The sequence below is a fragment of the Lonchura striata genome, chromosome 34 (genome assembly GCF_050655825.1).
Source record: "Lonchura striata isolate lonStrDom1 chromosome 34, ASM5065582v1, whole genome shotgun sequence".
In the NCBI taxonomy this organism is placed as follows: domain Eukaryota; kingdom Metazoa; phylum Chordata; class Aves; order Passeriformes; family Estrildidae; genus Lonchura; species Lonchura striata.
The window spans coordinates 4,773,206-4,788,080 of NC_140736.1; the positions used below are offsets into that span (position 1 = coordinate 4,773,206).

The 14,875-nt window shown below is 59.4% G+C and overlaps 1 protein-coding gene across 1 annotated transcript; it reads right to left on the reverse strand.

Moving 5' to 3' along the window:
* Positions 1-575: 575 nt before the first annotated feature.
* On the reverse strand, positions 576-13,291 carry CAPNS1 (calpain small subunit 1). Its single transcript, XM_085564669.1, has 11 exons — positions 13,143-13,291; positions 11,974-12,878; positions 10,498-10,531; positions 8,711-8,800; positions 7,428-7,485; positions 7,218-7,282; positions 7,015-7,083; positions 6,185-6,263; positions 4,746-4,862; positions 1,983-2,041; positions 576-764 (listed from the first exon to the last, which is right to left on the reverse strand). The coding sequence occupies exons 2-11, from the start codon at positions 12,141-12,143 to the stop codon at positions 738-740; spliced, it is 768 nt and encodes a 255-aa protein (XP_085420795.1). The 5' UTR covers positions 12,144-12,878; positions 13,143-13,291; the 3' UTR covers positions 576-737.
* Positions 13,292-14,875: the final 1,584 nt, after the last annotated feature.

A 14,875-nucleotide genomic window follows, 5' to 3' on the forward strand; every position in this document is an offset into this window, starting at 1 on the left:
TTCCCAAAAATCCCTCAGACCCCCCCAAATCCCCCCAGACCCCCTAAAATCCCCCCTAAAATCCCCCCAGACCCCCTAAAATCCCCCCTAAAATCCCCCCAGACCCCCTAAAATCCCCCCCAAAATTCCTCCAGACCCCCCAAAAATCCCCCCGATCCCCTAAATCCCCCCAAAAATCCCCCCCGACCCCCTAAAATCCCCAAATTCCCTTTCCCAAAAATCCCTCAGACCCCCCCAAATCCCCCCAGACCCCCTAAAATCCCCCCAGACCCCCTAAAATCCCCCCAAAAATTCCTCCAAACCCCCCAATAATCCCCCAGACCCCCCAAAATCCCCCCCAAATCCCCCCAGACCCCCTAAAATCCCCAAATTCCCTTCCCCAAAAATCCCTCAGACCCCCCCAAATCCCCCCAGACCCCCCCAAATCCCCCCAGACCCCCTAAAATCCCCCCTAAAATCCCCTCAGACCCCCTAAAATCCCCAAATTCCCTTTCCCAAAAATCCCTCAGACCCCCCCAAATCCCCCCAGACCCCCCCAAAATCCCCCCAGACCCCCCATAAATCAGAGCCGGAGGTACCAAGCGAGGTTGGGGGGTTTTATTTGGGGTGGGGGGTGCAGATTTGGGGGGGCCGGGGGTGCAGTTGGAGGTTCCAGGGGGGTTTTGGGGGGGTCCTGGAGTGTCCGGGGGGGATTTTGGGGTGTCCTGGGGGGTCCTGGGGAGCGTCCGGGGGTCTCCTCACGAGTACATGGTGAGCTGCAGCCACTGTTGGGGGGACACCCCGTCAGGATTTGGGGGATTTTGGGGGTCCCTGAAAGGTTTGGGGTCACCCCAAAGGGATTTTGGGGGTCCCTGGAAGGTTTGGGGTCACCCCAAAGGGATTTTGGGGGTCCCTGAAAGGTTTGGGGTCACCCCAGAGAGATTTTGGGGGTCCCGGGAGGGTTTGGGGTCACCCCAGAGGGATTCTGGGGGTCCCTGGAAGGTTTGGGGTCACCCCAAAGGGATTTTGGGGGTCCTGGAAGATTTGGGGTCACCCCAGAGGGATTTTGGGGGTCTCTGAAAGGTTTGGGGTCACTCCAAAGGGATTTTGGGGTCAGCCCAGAGGGATTTTGGGGGTCCCTGGAAGGTTTGGGGTCACCCCAGAGGGATTTTGGGGGGTCCCTGGAAGGTTCGGGGTCACCCCAGAGGGATTTTGGGGGTCCCGGGAGGGTTTGGGGTCACCCCAAAGGGATTTTGGGGGTCCCTGGAAGGTTTGGGGTCACCCCAAAGGGATTTTGGGGGTCCCTGGAAGGTTTGGGGTCACCCCAAAGGGATTTTGGGGGTCCCGGGAGGGTTTGGGGTCACCCCAGAGGGATTTTGGGGGTCCCAGGAGGGTTTGGGGTCACCCCAAAGGGATTTTGGGGGTCCCTGGAAGGTTCGGGGTCACCCCAGAGGGATTTTGGGGGTCTCTGAAAGGTTTGGGGTCACCCCAAAGGGATTTTGGGGGTCCCTGAAAGGTTTGGGGTCACCCCAAAGGGATTTTGGGGATCCCGAGAGGGTTTGGGGTCACCCCAAAGGGATTTTGGGGATCCCGAGAGGGTTTGGGGTCACCCCAAAGGGATTTTGGGGGTCTCTGAAAGGTTTGGAGTCACCCCAGAGGGATTTTGGGGATCCCTGGAAGGTTTGGGGTCACCCCAGAGGGATTTTGGGGGTCCCTGAAAGGTTTGGGGTCACCCCAAAGGGATTTTGGGGGTCCCTGGAAGATTTGGGGTCACCCCAGAGGGATTTTGGGGGGTCCCTAAAAGTTTTGGGGTCTCTCCAGTGCCACAAACCCAGCGGGGCCATTTTGGGGTCTCCCTCCTTTACCCCCTCCCCCCAAATTCTGAGGACACCCCAAATAGGAACAGGGGGACCCCAAAACCCCCCTGGGGGTCCCCAAAACCCCCCTGGGGACCCCAAAACCCCCCTGGGGGTCCCCAAAACCCCCCGGGACCCCAGACCCACCTCCTGGAGGCTGACGCGGATCTGCCCCGACCCGTCCCGGTCCAGGGACTTGAAGGCACCTGGGGGGGACCCCAAAATCAGGGGGGGGGACCCCAAAATTTGGGGAGAAAACCCAAAATTTGGGGAGAAAACCCAAAATTTGGGGGGACCTTCATCCTGCCCCCCCCCGACCTCAGGGAACCCAAATAAAACCCCGAAATTTTGGGGTCTCTTCCAATTTTGGGGTTCCAAATGGATTTTGGGGATCCATCACCCGGATTTGGGATTCCCCCCCCCCCCCCAATTTTGGGATTCCCCCCCGGTTTTGTGATTTCCCCCCAATTTTGGAATTTTTCCCCCCCGATTTTTGGATTTCCCCCCAATTTTGTTATTTTCCCCCCGGTTTTGTGATTTCCCCCCAATTTTGGAATTTTTCCCCCCGATTATGGGATTTCCCCCCAATTTTGGATTTCCCCCACCCCGGTTTTGTGATTTCCCCCCAATTTTGATATTTCCCCCCAATTTTGGAATTTTCCCCCCTCGATTTTGGGATTTCGCCCCAATTTTGGGATTTTCCCCCCCCGATTTTTGGCTTTCCCCCCAATTTTGTTATTTCCCCCCCGATTTTTGGATTTCCCTCCAATTTTGGAATTTTTCACCCCCGATTTTTGGATTTCCCCCCCGATTTTTGGATTTCCCCCCAATTTTGGAATTTTTCCCCCCAATTTTGTTATTTTCCCCCTGGTTTTGTGATTTCCCCCTAATTTTGGGATTTTTCCCCCCCGATTTTTGGATTTCTCCGGCAATTTTTGGATTTCCCCCTAATTTTGGGATTTTTCCCCCCCGATTTTTGGATTTCTCCGGCAATTTTTGGATTTCCCCCCAATTTTGGAATTTTTCCCCCCAATTTTGGAATTTTTCCCCCCCGATTTTTGGAATTTCCCCCCCCCCCCCCAATTTTGGAATTTTTCCCCCCCGATTATTGGATTTCCCCCCAATTTGGGATTTCCCCCCCCCGGTTTTGTGATTTCCCCCCAATTTTGGAATTTCCCCCCCCCCGATTTTTGGATTTCCCCCAATTTTGGAATTTTTCCCCCCCGATTTTTGGATTTCCCCCCAATTTTGGAATTTTTCCCCCCCGATTTTTGGATTTCCCCCCAATTTTGTTATTTCCCCTCCGATTTTTGGATTTCCCCCCAATTTTGGAATTTTTCCCCCCCGATTTTTGGATTTCCCCCCAATTTTGTTATTTCCCCCCCGGTTTTGTGATTTCCCCCCAATTTTGGGATTTTTCCCCCCCGATTTTTGGATTTCCCCCCCGATTTTTGGATTTCCCCCCCGATTTTTGGATTTCCCCCCAATTTTGGAATTTTCCCCCCCGATTTTTGGATTTCCCTCCAATTTTGAGATTTTTCCCCCCCGATTTTGAGATTTCCCCCCCGATTTTTGGATTTCCCCCCAATTTTGGAATTTTTCCCCCCCGATTTTTGGATTTCCCCCCAATTTTGGAATTTTCCCCCCCGATTTTTGGATTTCCCTCCAATTTTGAGATTTTTCCCCCCCGATTTTGAGATTTCCCCCCCGAATTTTGGATTTCCCCCCAATTTTGGAATTTTTCCCCCCCGATTTTTGGATTTCCCCCAATTTTGGAATTCCACCCCAATTTTGTTTTTTCCCCCCCGATTTTTGGATTTCCCCCCAATTTTGGAATTTTTCCCCCCAATTTTTAGATTTCCCCCCAATTTTGGAATTTTTCCCCCCCGATTTTTGGATTTCCCCCGATTTTTGGATTTCACCCTAATTTTGGAATTTTCCCCCCCCGATTTTTGGATTTCCCCCCAATTTTGGAATTTTTCCCCCCAATTTTTAGATTTCCCCCCAATTTTGGAATTTTTCCCCCCCGATTTTTGGAATTTCCCCCCCCCCGATTTTTGGATTTCACCCCAATTTTGGAATTTTCCCCCCTCGATTTTTGGATTTCCCCCCAATTTTGTTATTTCCCCCCTGATTTTTGGATTTCCCCCCAATTTTGTTATTTTCCCCCCGGTTTTGTGATTTCCCCCCAATTTTGGAATTTTTCCCCCCCGATTTTTGGAATTTCCCCCCCCCCCAATTTTGGAATTTTTCCCCCCCGATTTTTGGATTTCCCCCCAATTTTGGAATTCTTCCCCCCCGATTATTTGATTTCCCCCCGATTTGGGATTTCCCCCCCCCGGTTTTGTGATTTCCCCCCAATTTTGGAATTTTCCCCCCTCGATTTTGGGATTTCCCCCCAATTTTGGAATTTCGCCCCCCCCCCCCGATTTTTGGATTTCCCCCCAATTTTGGGATTTCCCCCCCGATTTTTGGATTTCCCCCCCGATTTTTGGATTTCCCTCCAATTTTGAGATTTTTCCCCCCCGATTTTTGGATTTCCCCCCAATTTTGGAATTTTTCCCCCCCGATTATTGGATTTCCCCCCAATTTGGGATTTCCCCCCCCCGGTTTTGTGATTTCCCCCCAATTTTGTGATTTCCCCCCAATTTTGTTATTTCCCCCCCACCCCGATTTTTGGATTTCCCCCCAATTTTGGAATTTTTCCCCCCCGATTTTTGGATTTCCCCCTAATTTTGGAATTTTTCCCCCCCGATTTTTGGATTTCCCCCCCGATTTTTGGATTTCCCCCCAATTTTGTTATTTCCCCCCCAGTTTTGTGATTTCCCCCCAATTTTGGAATTTTTCCCCCCCGATTTTTGGATTTCGCCCCAATTTCGGGATTTTCCCCCAATTCCGGGGTCTCCCTACGGAACATGGCGTCCAGGCGCACGAGGCAGCTGATGAAGTTGTCGAAGTCCAGGTTCCCCCCCTCGTCCCCGTAGCGACGCCCCAAAACCGCCCAAAGTTGGGGGGGCAGCCGGAACCCTGGGGGGGGGGGGTGGGATGGCCACAGGTGACCTTTGACCCCCAAAAAATGCCTTCAACCCCCCCCAAAAATTCCCCAATTCCCCCCAAAAATCCCTGTTTCCACCCCAAATAATCGCGACCCGACCCCAAATCCTTCAAACCGCCCCAAATCTTCCCCCCAAAATATCCCTGACCCCCCCCCCCAAAAAAAAACCAGCCTGGACTCCCCAAAACCCAAAATCTTGGGGGGATTTTGGGGTTCCTGGAGGGTTTGGGGTAATTCCAGGGGGATTTTGGGGGTCCCATGGGAATTTGGGGTCACCCCAGGGGGATTTTGGGGATCTCAGGAGAATTTTGGGGTTCCAAGGATGACATTGGGAGTCCCAAGGGAATTTGGGGTCACCCCAGGGGAAATTTTGGGGATCCCAGAGGAATTTGGGGTCACCCTGGGGGAATTTTGGGGTTCCCAGAGGAATTTGGGGTCACCCTGGGGGAATTTTTGGGGTTCCCAGAGGAATTTGGGGTCACCCTGGGGGAATTTTGGGGTTCCCAGAGGAATTTGGGGTCACCCTGGGTGAATTTTTGGGGTTCCCAGGAGAATTTTGGGGTTTCAAGGATGACTTTGGGAGTCCCAGGGGAATTTAGGGTCACCCTGGGGGAATTTTGGGGTTCCCAGGAGAATTTTGGGGTTCCAAGGATGACTTTGGGAGTCCCAGGGGAATTTAGGGTCACCCTGGGTGAATTTTGGGGTTCCCAGAGGAATTTGGGGTCACCCTGGGGGAATTTTGGGGTTCCCAGAGGAATTTGGGGTCACCCTGGGGAAATTTTGGGGATCCCAGAGGAATTTGGGGTCACCCTGGGGGAATTTTGGGGATCCCAGGGGAATTTGGGGTCACCCGGGGAAATTTTGGGGTTCCCAGAGGAATTTGGGGTCACCCTGGGTGAATTTTGGGGTTCCCAGAAGAATTTGGGGTCACCCTGGGTGAATTTTGGGGTTCCCAGGGGAATTTGGGGTCACCCGGGGAAATTCTGGGGATCCCAGAGGAATTTGGGGTCACCCCAGGGGAATTTTTGGGGTTCCCAGAGGAATTTGGGGTCACCCTGGGTGAATTTTGGGGTTCCCAGAGGAATTTGGGGTCACCCCGGGAGGCTGATTTTGGCAATCCCTGATGATTTTGCTGCCACCCCTCATTAATTCCAACCCTCACCCTTAAAAAACCCCCCAAAACTCCCCCATTTCCATTTCCTGCACCCCGAAACCTCTTCCCGCCAGCCCCCCCAAATTCCTTCCCCCCAAAAAAACCCCAAAATCCCCCAAAATCCCCCCAAAAATCCCCAACCTGCGGCCTCGAAGGCCCCTGGCAGCTCCTGGGGCCCGATGGTGCCCGAGCGATCGCTGTCGAATTGTTTGTACACGCACTGGGGGTGTACAAATTTTGGGCACCAATTTTGGGGGGTCCCGCACCCCCAAAATCCGCCTCACCCCCTCCCCAAAACTCGGGGACCCTCCCAAACCCCAAAATTCCTCCCCCCGCCCCTCCCAAACCCCCAAAATCCTCCCCCCATCCCCCTTTAAAGGACTTAAAAAATCCTCAATTCCAAATTTTAGGGGTGCCCGCCCCCCTAATTATCTAATTACCCCACCCCCCCAAAAAAATTTTGGGGTGTTTGGGGGGTCCCCTACAACCCCCCCTCATGGTTTTTAGGGGGGCTGGGATTTAAGAGGGGAAATTTTGGGGTCCCACCCCCCTGTTTTTTGGGTTCCTCCCTCGATTTTGGGGTGTCCCTGATTCTGGGCTCCCACATCGATTAATTTTTGGGGGGGGTCACATTTTTTGGGGTGTCCCCCTAATTTTTGGGTCTCCTCCTAATTTTGGGATCTCCCCCAGCTCGGAGTAACCCTGGATTTTGGGATGCCCACCCCAGTTTTGGGGCCCCCATCCCCATTTTTGGGGTGCCCCCCCCCCAATTTTGGATTTTCCTCGATTTTGGGGCTCGTTTATTTTAGGATCCCCCCAAATTTTGCCTTCTCCCTCCATTTCGGGGTCTCTTTTCACCCTGAGCACCCCAATTTTGGGATCCCATCCAACTTCGGCCTCCCACCCCATATTTTTGGGGTCCCCCCCACCCCGATTTCGGGACCTCCCCAAAAAAATTTTGGGGTCCTCACCTGCCACTTCTTGATGTTGTTCCAGAGGTACTTGAACTCTTCAAACCCCAATTTCCCGGTGGTGTCGCTCTGGGGGGGCTCGTCAAGGACATTTTGGGGGGCACCGGGGACCCCCCCCCATTTCCCCGCACCCCAAAACCTCTGGAGGATCCCCCAAAATCCCCCCAAAATCCCCCCAAAATCCCCCCAAAATCCCGGGGTACGTCCATGACGGCCACCATGCTCCGGCACGTGTCCAGCCCGAAGCCGTCGGTCTTCAGGTCGGGATCTGGGGGGACCACGGGGGATTTTGGGGGGGCCCCGAGTCCTGGAGCCCCGCAGGGAGCCCCGAGGGCACCCCAAAATCCCGCCCGAGCCCCGAGGACACCCCAAAATCCCCCCCGAGCCCCCGGGGGTTTTTGGGGGACACTCACGGCGGGTGACGACCCTGTTGAGGATGTTCATCAGCTCGGTGGGGCTCACCTCCATGTCCTGGGGGGAACGGGGGGTCAGGGGGGGCTGCGGAGCCCCAAAATCTTGGGGGAACACCCGAAATCTCGGGGGAACCCCCGAAATCCTGGGGGAACCCCCGAAATCTTGGGGGAGCCCCCAAAATCCTGACCCCGAATCCTGGGGGAACCCCCAGACCCTGATCCCCCTAAAGTCTGAAGACTCCCAAATCCTGACCTCCAAAAACCCCAAAATCCTGACCCCAAATCCTGACCCGTCTCCGCAAAGTCTGGGGACCCCCAAATCCTGACCCCGAATCCTGGGGGTACCCCCAAATCCTGACCCCGAATCTTGGGGGACCCCCAAACCTTGGGGGTTCCCCCAAATCCTGACCCCAACCAAGAGGTTTCAAGGGATCAGGTGGATCCCAGTGTACCCCAGTACACCCCGGTGCACCCCCACGGATCTGGGGGTCCCGGGGGTCCCGGGGGTTGGGGGTGCTGGAGGTCAGGGGTCGGGGGTCCCAGGGGTCCCAGGGGTCGGGGGTTCCGGGGGTCCCAGGGGTCGGGGGTCCCGGGGGTCCCAAGGGTTGGGGGTCCCGGGGTTTGGGGGTCCTGGGGTCGGGGGTGTTGGAGGTCAGGGGTCGGGGGTCCCAGGGGTCGGGGGTTCCGGGGGTCCCAGGGGTCGGGGGTCCCGGGGTCGGGGGTCCCGGGGGTCCAGGGGTCGGGGGGTCCCGGGGGTCCTTGGGTCGGGGGTCCCAAGGGTTGGGGGTCCAGGGGGTTGGGGGTCCCGGGGTTCCAGGGGTCGGGGCTCCCGGGGGTCTCTGGGGTCGGGGGTCCCGGGGGTTCTGGGGATTCTGGGGGTGCCAGAGATTGGGGGTCCCAGGGGTCCGGGATCCCGGGGTTGGGGGTGCTGGAGGTCGGGGGTCCCGGGGGTCCTGTGGGTCCCAAGGGTCGGGGGTCCCGGGGGTCCCGGGGGTCCCAGGGGTCCCAGGGTCGGGGGTCCCGGGGTCCCAAGGGTTGGGGGTCCAGGGGGTTGGCGGTCCCGGGGTTCCAGGGGTCGGGGCTCCCGGGGATTCTGGGGGTCCCGGGGATTCTGGGGGTCCCGGGGTCCCAAGGGTTGGGGGTCCCGGGGGTCCCGGGGGTCCCGGGGTCGGGGGTCCCGGGGGTTGGGGGTGCTGGAGGTCGGGGGTCGGGGGTCCCGGGGGTCCCGGGGTCGGGGGTCCCGGGGTCGGGGGTCGGGGGTCCCGGGGTCGGGGGTCCCTCACCTCCCCCGCCAGCTGCGTGAAGAGGCGCCGGAACTGCCGAACCTCCTCGCTCTCGTTGGCATCGACCGTGGAGATGTGGGCACGGGGGGGCTGCGGGCACCCCGAAAACGGGCTCAGGGCCCCCGAAAACGGGGGGTCAGGGGACCCCAGAAACGGGGTCAGGGCACCCCGAAAACGGGGGGTCAGGGCACCCCGAAAACGGGGGGTCAGGGCACCCAAAAACGGGGGGTCAGGGCACCCCGAAAACGGGGTCAGGGAACCCCAAAAACGGGGTCAGGGAACACCAAAAACGGGGTCAGGGCACCCCGAAAACGGGGTCAGGGGACCCCAGAAACGGGGTCAGGGCACCCCGAAAACGGGGGGTCTGGATACCCCGGAAACGGGGTCAGGGCACCCCAAAAACGGGGTCAGGGCACCCCGAAAATGGGGGTCTGGGCACGCTGAAAACGGGGGTCAGGGCACCCCGAAAACGGGGTCTGGGCACCCCGGAAACGGGGTCAGGGAACCCCAAAAACGGGGTCAGGGCCCCCGAAAACGGGGAGTCAGGGCACCCCAAAAACGGGGTCAGGAGACCCCGAAAACGGGCTCAGGGCACCCCAGAAACGGGCTCAGGGAACCCCAAAAACGGGGGGTCAGGGCACCCCGAAAACGGGGTCAGGGCACCCCGAAAACGGGGTCAGGGAACCCCAAAAACGGGAGGTCAGGGCCCCCGAAAACGGGGTCAGGAGACCCCGAAAACGGGGGGTCAGGGCACCCCAAAAACGGGGGGTCAGGGCCCCCCAAAACCAGGACCCCAAACCCAGGGGGGGGATAGAGAACCCGAAATCTGGGACCCCAAACCCAGGGAGTCAGGGAACCCCAATTCCAGGGGGGTCAGGGGACCCCAAATCTGGGGTCGGGGGGGACAGGGGACCCCAAATCTGGGGTCGGGGGGGACAGGGGACCCCAAATCCGGGGTGAGGGGGACAGGGGACCCCAAATCCGGGGTGGGGGGGGTCAGGGGACCCCAAATCCGGGGTGAGGGGGACAGGGGACCCCAAATCCTGGGTGGGGGGGGTCAGGGGACCCCAAATCCGGGGTGAGGGGGACAGGGGACCCCAAATCCGGAGTCGGGGGGGTCAGGGGACCCCAAATCTGGGGTCGGGGGGGACAGGGGACCCCAAATCCGGGGTTGGGGGGGTCAGGGGACCCCAAATCTGGGGTCGGGGGGGGTCAGGGGACCCCAAATCCGGGGTCGGGGGGTCAGGGGACCCCAAATCCGGGGTGGGGGCGGTCAGGGGACCCCAAATCTGGGGTCGGGGGGGGTCAGGGGACCCCAAATCTGGGGTCGGGAAGGAAAGGGGACCCCAAATCCGGAGTCGGGCCGGTCAGGGGACACCAAATCAGGGGTTGGGGAGGTCAGGGGACCCCAAATCTGGGGTCGGGGGGGACAGGGGACCCCAAATCCGGGGTTGGGGGGTCAGGGGACCCCAAATCTGGGGTTGGGGAGGTCAGGGGACCCCAAATCTGGGGTCGGGGGGGACAGGGGACCCCAAATCTGGGGTTGGGGGGGACAGGGGACCCCAAATCCGGGGTGAGGGGGACAGGGGACCCCAAATCCGGGGTGGGGGAGGACAGGGGACCCCAAATCCGGGGTGGGGGGGGTCAGGGGACCCCAAATCCGGGGTGAGGGGGACAGGGGACCCCAAATCCGGGGTGGGGGAGGACAGGGGACCCCAAATCCGGGGTGGGGGGTCAGGGGACACCCCGAGGGTCCCCAGGGTGGGAGGGGGGCGGGGGTCACTTACGGGGGGCTCGGGGTTGTAGTGGGCGGCGGCTTCGCTGTGGGGGGGGGGCAGAGGGTGTCACCCCAAAATGTCACCTGCCCCCCCAAAAGTGTCACCTGCCAGCCCAAAATGTCCCCCTAATGTCCCCGACCCCCAGTAGCCGTCAGTGTCCCCCCCAATGTCCCCAATCCGTCCAACCCCCCCAGTGTCCCCAATGTCCTCAAATATCCCCAATGCCCCCATGTCCCCAGTGTCCCCAGTGTCCCCAATCCCCCCAATGTCCCCCCAATGTCCCCAATCCCCCCAATGTCCCCCCAGTGTCCCCAATGTCCTCAAATGTCCCCAATCCCCCCAATCCCCCCAATGTCCCCAGCCCCACCAGTGTCCTCAAGCCCCCAATGTCCCCACAGTGTCCCCTCACCTGATGGAGCTGACGACGCCCCCCAGGACCCCCAACCCAATGTCCCCAGTGTCCCCCCAGTGTCCCCAGCCCCCCCAATGTCCCCAATCCCCCAGTGTCCCCAATGTCCCCACATCCCCAATGTCTCCAATGTCCCCACAGTGTCCCCTCACCTGATGGCACTGATGAAGCCCCCCAGGACCCCCACCCCAATCCCCCCAATGTCCCCCGTGTCCCCCGTCCCCCCAGTGTCCCCAGTGTCCCCAATGTCCTCAATCCCCCCAATGTCCCCCCAATGTCCCCAATGTCCCCCCAATGTCCCCAGCCCCCCAGTGTCCCCAGCCCCCGTGTCCCCCGCTGTCCCCTCACCTGATGGCGCTGATGACGCCCCCCAGGACCCCCACCCCAATGTCCCCCCAATGTCCCCCCAGTGTCCCCAGCCCCCACAATGTCCCCAGTCCCCCCAGTGTCCCCAGCCCCACCAGTTCCCCAATGTCCCCCCAATGTCCCCAATGTCCCCAGCCCCCCCAGTGTCCTCAAGCCCCCAATGTCCCCACAGTGTCCCCTCATCTGATGGAGCTGACGACACCCCCCAGGACCCCCAACCCAATGTCCCCAGTGTCCCCCCAGTGTCCCCAATCCCCCCAATGTCCCCAATGTCTTCAATCCCCCCAGTGTCCCCCCAATGTCCCCAGACCCCCAGTGTCCCCAATGTCCCCACATCCCCCCAATGTCCCCCCAATGTCCCCAGCCCCCCCAGTTCCCCAATGTCCCCAATGTCCCCAAACCCCCTCAGTGTCCCCAATGTCCCCACATCCCCAATGTCTCCAATGTCCCCCCAATGTCCCCTCACCTGATGGAGCTGATGACGCCCCCCAGGACCCCCACCCCAATCCCCCCAATGTCCCCCCAGTGTCCCCAGCCCCCCCAGTGTCCCCAACCCCTCCAATGTCCCCAATGTCCCCAACCCCCCCAGTGTCCCCAATCCCCCCAATGTCCCCCCAGTGTCCCCAATCCCCCCAGTGTCCCCAATCCCCCCAGTGTCCCCGATGTCCCCCCAATGTCCCCAGCCCCCGTGTCCCCCGCTGTCCCCTCACCTGATGGCGCTGATGACGCCCCCCAGGACCCCCATGGCCCCCCCGGCGCCGCCGCCGCCGCCCCCCCCGCTCAGGAGCCCCCCCAGGACGGAGCCGATGCCCCCCGGGAGGCCCCCCCCGGACCCCCCCCCACCGCCCCCGCCCCCCAGCAGCCCCTTCACCAGGAACATGCCGGACTGGGAGCTACTGGGAGGCACTGGGAGGTACTGGGGGGCACTGGGAGCTACTGGGAGGCACTGGGAGGTACTGGGGGGCACTGGGAGCTACTGGGAGGCACTGGGAGGTACTGGGAGTTACTGGGAGGCACTGGGAGAGTGCTGGGGGGCACTGGGAGCTAGTGGGAGGGCACTGGGAGCTACTGGGGGGTACTGGGAGGGCACTGGGAGCTACTGGGAGGGCACTGGGAGCTACTGGGGGGTACTGGGAGGTACTGGGGGGCACTGGAAGCTACTGGGAGGGCACTGGGAGAGTGCTGGGGGGCACTGGGAGGGACTGGGGGGCACTGGGAGGGCACTGGGAGAGTGCTGGGAGGGCACTGGGAGAGTGCTGGGGGGCACTGGGAGCTACTGGGAGCTACTGGGAGGGAACTGGGAGCTACTGGGAGGGAACTGGGAGCTACTGGGAGTTACTGGAGGGGCACTGGGAGAGCACTGGGAGTTACTGGGGGGCACTGGGAGCTACTGGGAGTTACTGGGGGAGCGCTGGGGGGGAACTGGGAGCTACTGGGAGGCACTGGGAGGGCACTGGGAGTTACTGGAGGGGCACTGGGGGGCACTGGGAGCTACTGGGAGTTACTGGGGGGCACCGGGAGTTACTGGGAGGGCACCGGGGCGGCACTGGGAGCTACTGGGAGCACTGGGAGGGCACCGGGGCGGCACTGGGAGCACTGGGAGCACTGGGAGCGGCTGGAAGAGAAGCAGACAGCACCGTTAGGCGACACCCGGAGTACCGGGGGGGTTCCGGGGACCCCCCAGACCCTCCCGGGACCCCCCGGGACCCCTCCCCGGGCTCCGGTCCCGCTCCGGTGCCGCTCCCGGGCGCGGCTTTCCGGGACTGGGCGGGGCCGCGCTGAGTCACGGTTTGGGGGGGGGGAGGGGAGCACCGGGAGGGTCCCGGGGGGTCCCGGGGGGTCCCGGGGGGTCCCGGGGGGGGTGGGGGGGGTTCGGTACCTGCGGGAGCGGCGCCGGTCCGGAGCGAGCGCGGAACCGGAACGGGGAAAGGGGCGGGGCCACGCGCGGGGGCGTGGCCGGGGAGCCGCCCGGGGGCGTGGCCTCGGTGGGAGGGACCAATGGGGGCGCGCCCTGGGCGTGGCCAGGGGCGGGGGCGTGGCCTAGACGCTCATCTCTCCTCTAATAGGCGGGGTTAACATGGGGGGCGTGGCTAACTCCTTGATTGACAGCAACACCCATTAGCGCCCCTCAGAGTGGGCGTGGCCAGACGCGTGATTGACAGTCGGGCCCGCCCCACAGGGCGGGGTTATGCAGATTAACGGTGAATACTAAATGAGCCACGGCGTGACGTCACCGCCGCGCGCCGGGACAAGATGGCGGCGCTGGGGGGGGAATTTTTTGGGGGAGGAATTTTTTGGGGGAGGAATTTTTTGGGGGGTTCCCTCCCCCACCCCCACCTCACTTTTGGGGTCTCCCCCAATTTTGTCCTCCCCCATCCAGTTTTTGGGGTTCCCCCCCCCCAATTCCCCCCAAATTTGGGGGGTCCCCTCCCCCACTCTGAAGTCTCCCCCTCCCCCCATGTCCTTCCGCAGTTTTAGGGTCCCTCCGTGTCGCCCCATCCCATATTTTTCCCCAAAAAAATTCCCTTTTTCCCCCATTTTCCCTCCTATTTTCCCCATTTCCCCCCCACAATTCCCATTTTTTTTCTCCATTTCCCCCATTTTCCCCCGTTTTTCCCCACTTTCCTCCGTTCTTTTCCTAATTTTTCCCCCTTTCCTCCCATTTCTCCTGTTTCCCCCATTTTCACTCCTATTTTCCCCATTTTCCCCCCACAATTCCCCTTTTTTTCTCCATTTCCCCCATTTTCCCCCATTTTTCCCCCACTCTCCTCCTTTCTTTTCCTAATTTTTCCCCCTTTCCTCCCATTTATCCTGTTTCCCCCCATTTTCACACATTTCCCCCATTTCCCTCCCAAATTTCCCAATTTATTTCCCCATTTCCCTCCATTTTCCCAATTTTCCCCCCATTTCCCTCATTATTTTCCCATTTTTCCCCATTTCCCCCATTATTATCCCCATTTCTTCCCATTTTCTGCACTTTCCCACAAATTCCCCCATTTTTCCCATTTCCCCCATTATTTTCCCCATTTCCCCCCCAATTCCCCCATTTCCCCCCATTTTCACCCTTTCCCCCCCAATTTCCCCAATTTTCCTCACATTTTCCCCATTTTTCCCACATTTTTCCACATTTCCCCCACATTTTCCCAATTTTTTTTCTCAAATTCCCCAATTTCCCCCATTTTTCCCTATTCCTCCCATTATTTTCCCAAATTCCCCCCCACAATTTCCCCCATTATTTTCCCAATTTCCCCCCATTTTTTCTGTTTTCCCCCAAAATTTCCCCAATTTTTCCATTTTCCCCCAAAATTTCCCCATTTCCCCCCAAGATTTCCCAATTTCCGCATTTTTTTCCATTTTCCCCCAAAATTTCCCCCCAAAATTTCCCAATTTCCCCATTTTTTTCTATTCCCCCCAAAATTTCCCTATTTCCCCATTTTTTTCCATTTCCCCCCAAAATTTCCCCATTTCCCCATTTGTGTCCATTCCCCCCAAAATTTCCCCATTTCCCCATTTTTTTCCATTTCCCCCGCCAAAATTTCCCCATTTCCCCCCAAAAGTTCCCAATTTCAGCATTTTTTTCCATTCCCCCCAAAATTTCCCCATTTCCCCATT

Coding starts and splice junctions, on each gene's coding strand:
- CAPNS1 (XM_085564669.1), bottom strand. CDS start 12,143: ATGTTCCTGGTGAAGGGGCTGCTGGGGGGCGGGGGCGGTGGGGGGGGG. Junction 7,283..7,427: donor CAACAGGGTCGTCACCCGCC/GTGAGTGTCCCC, acceptor TGGTCCCCCCAG/ATCCCGACCTGAAGACCGAC. Junction 765..1,982: donor TCCGCGTCAGCCTCCAGGAG/GTGGGTCTGGGG, acceptor TCCCCCCAACAG/TGGCTGCAGCTCACCATGTA.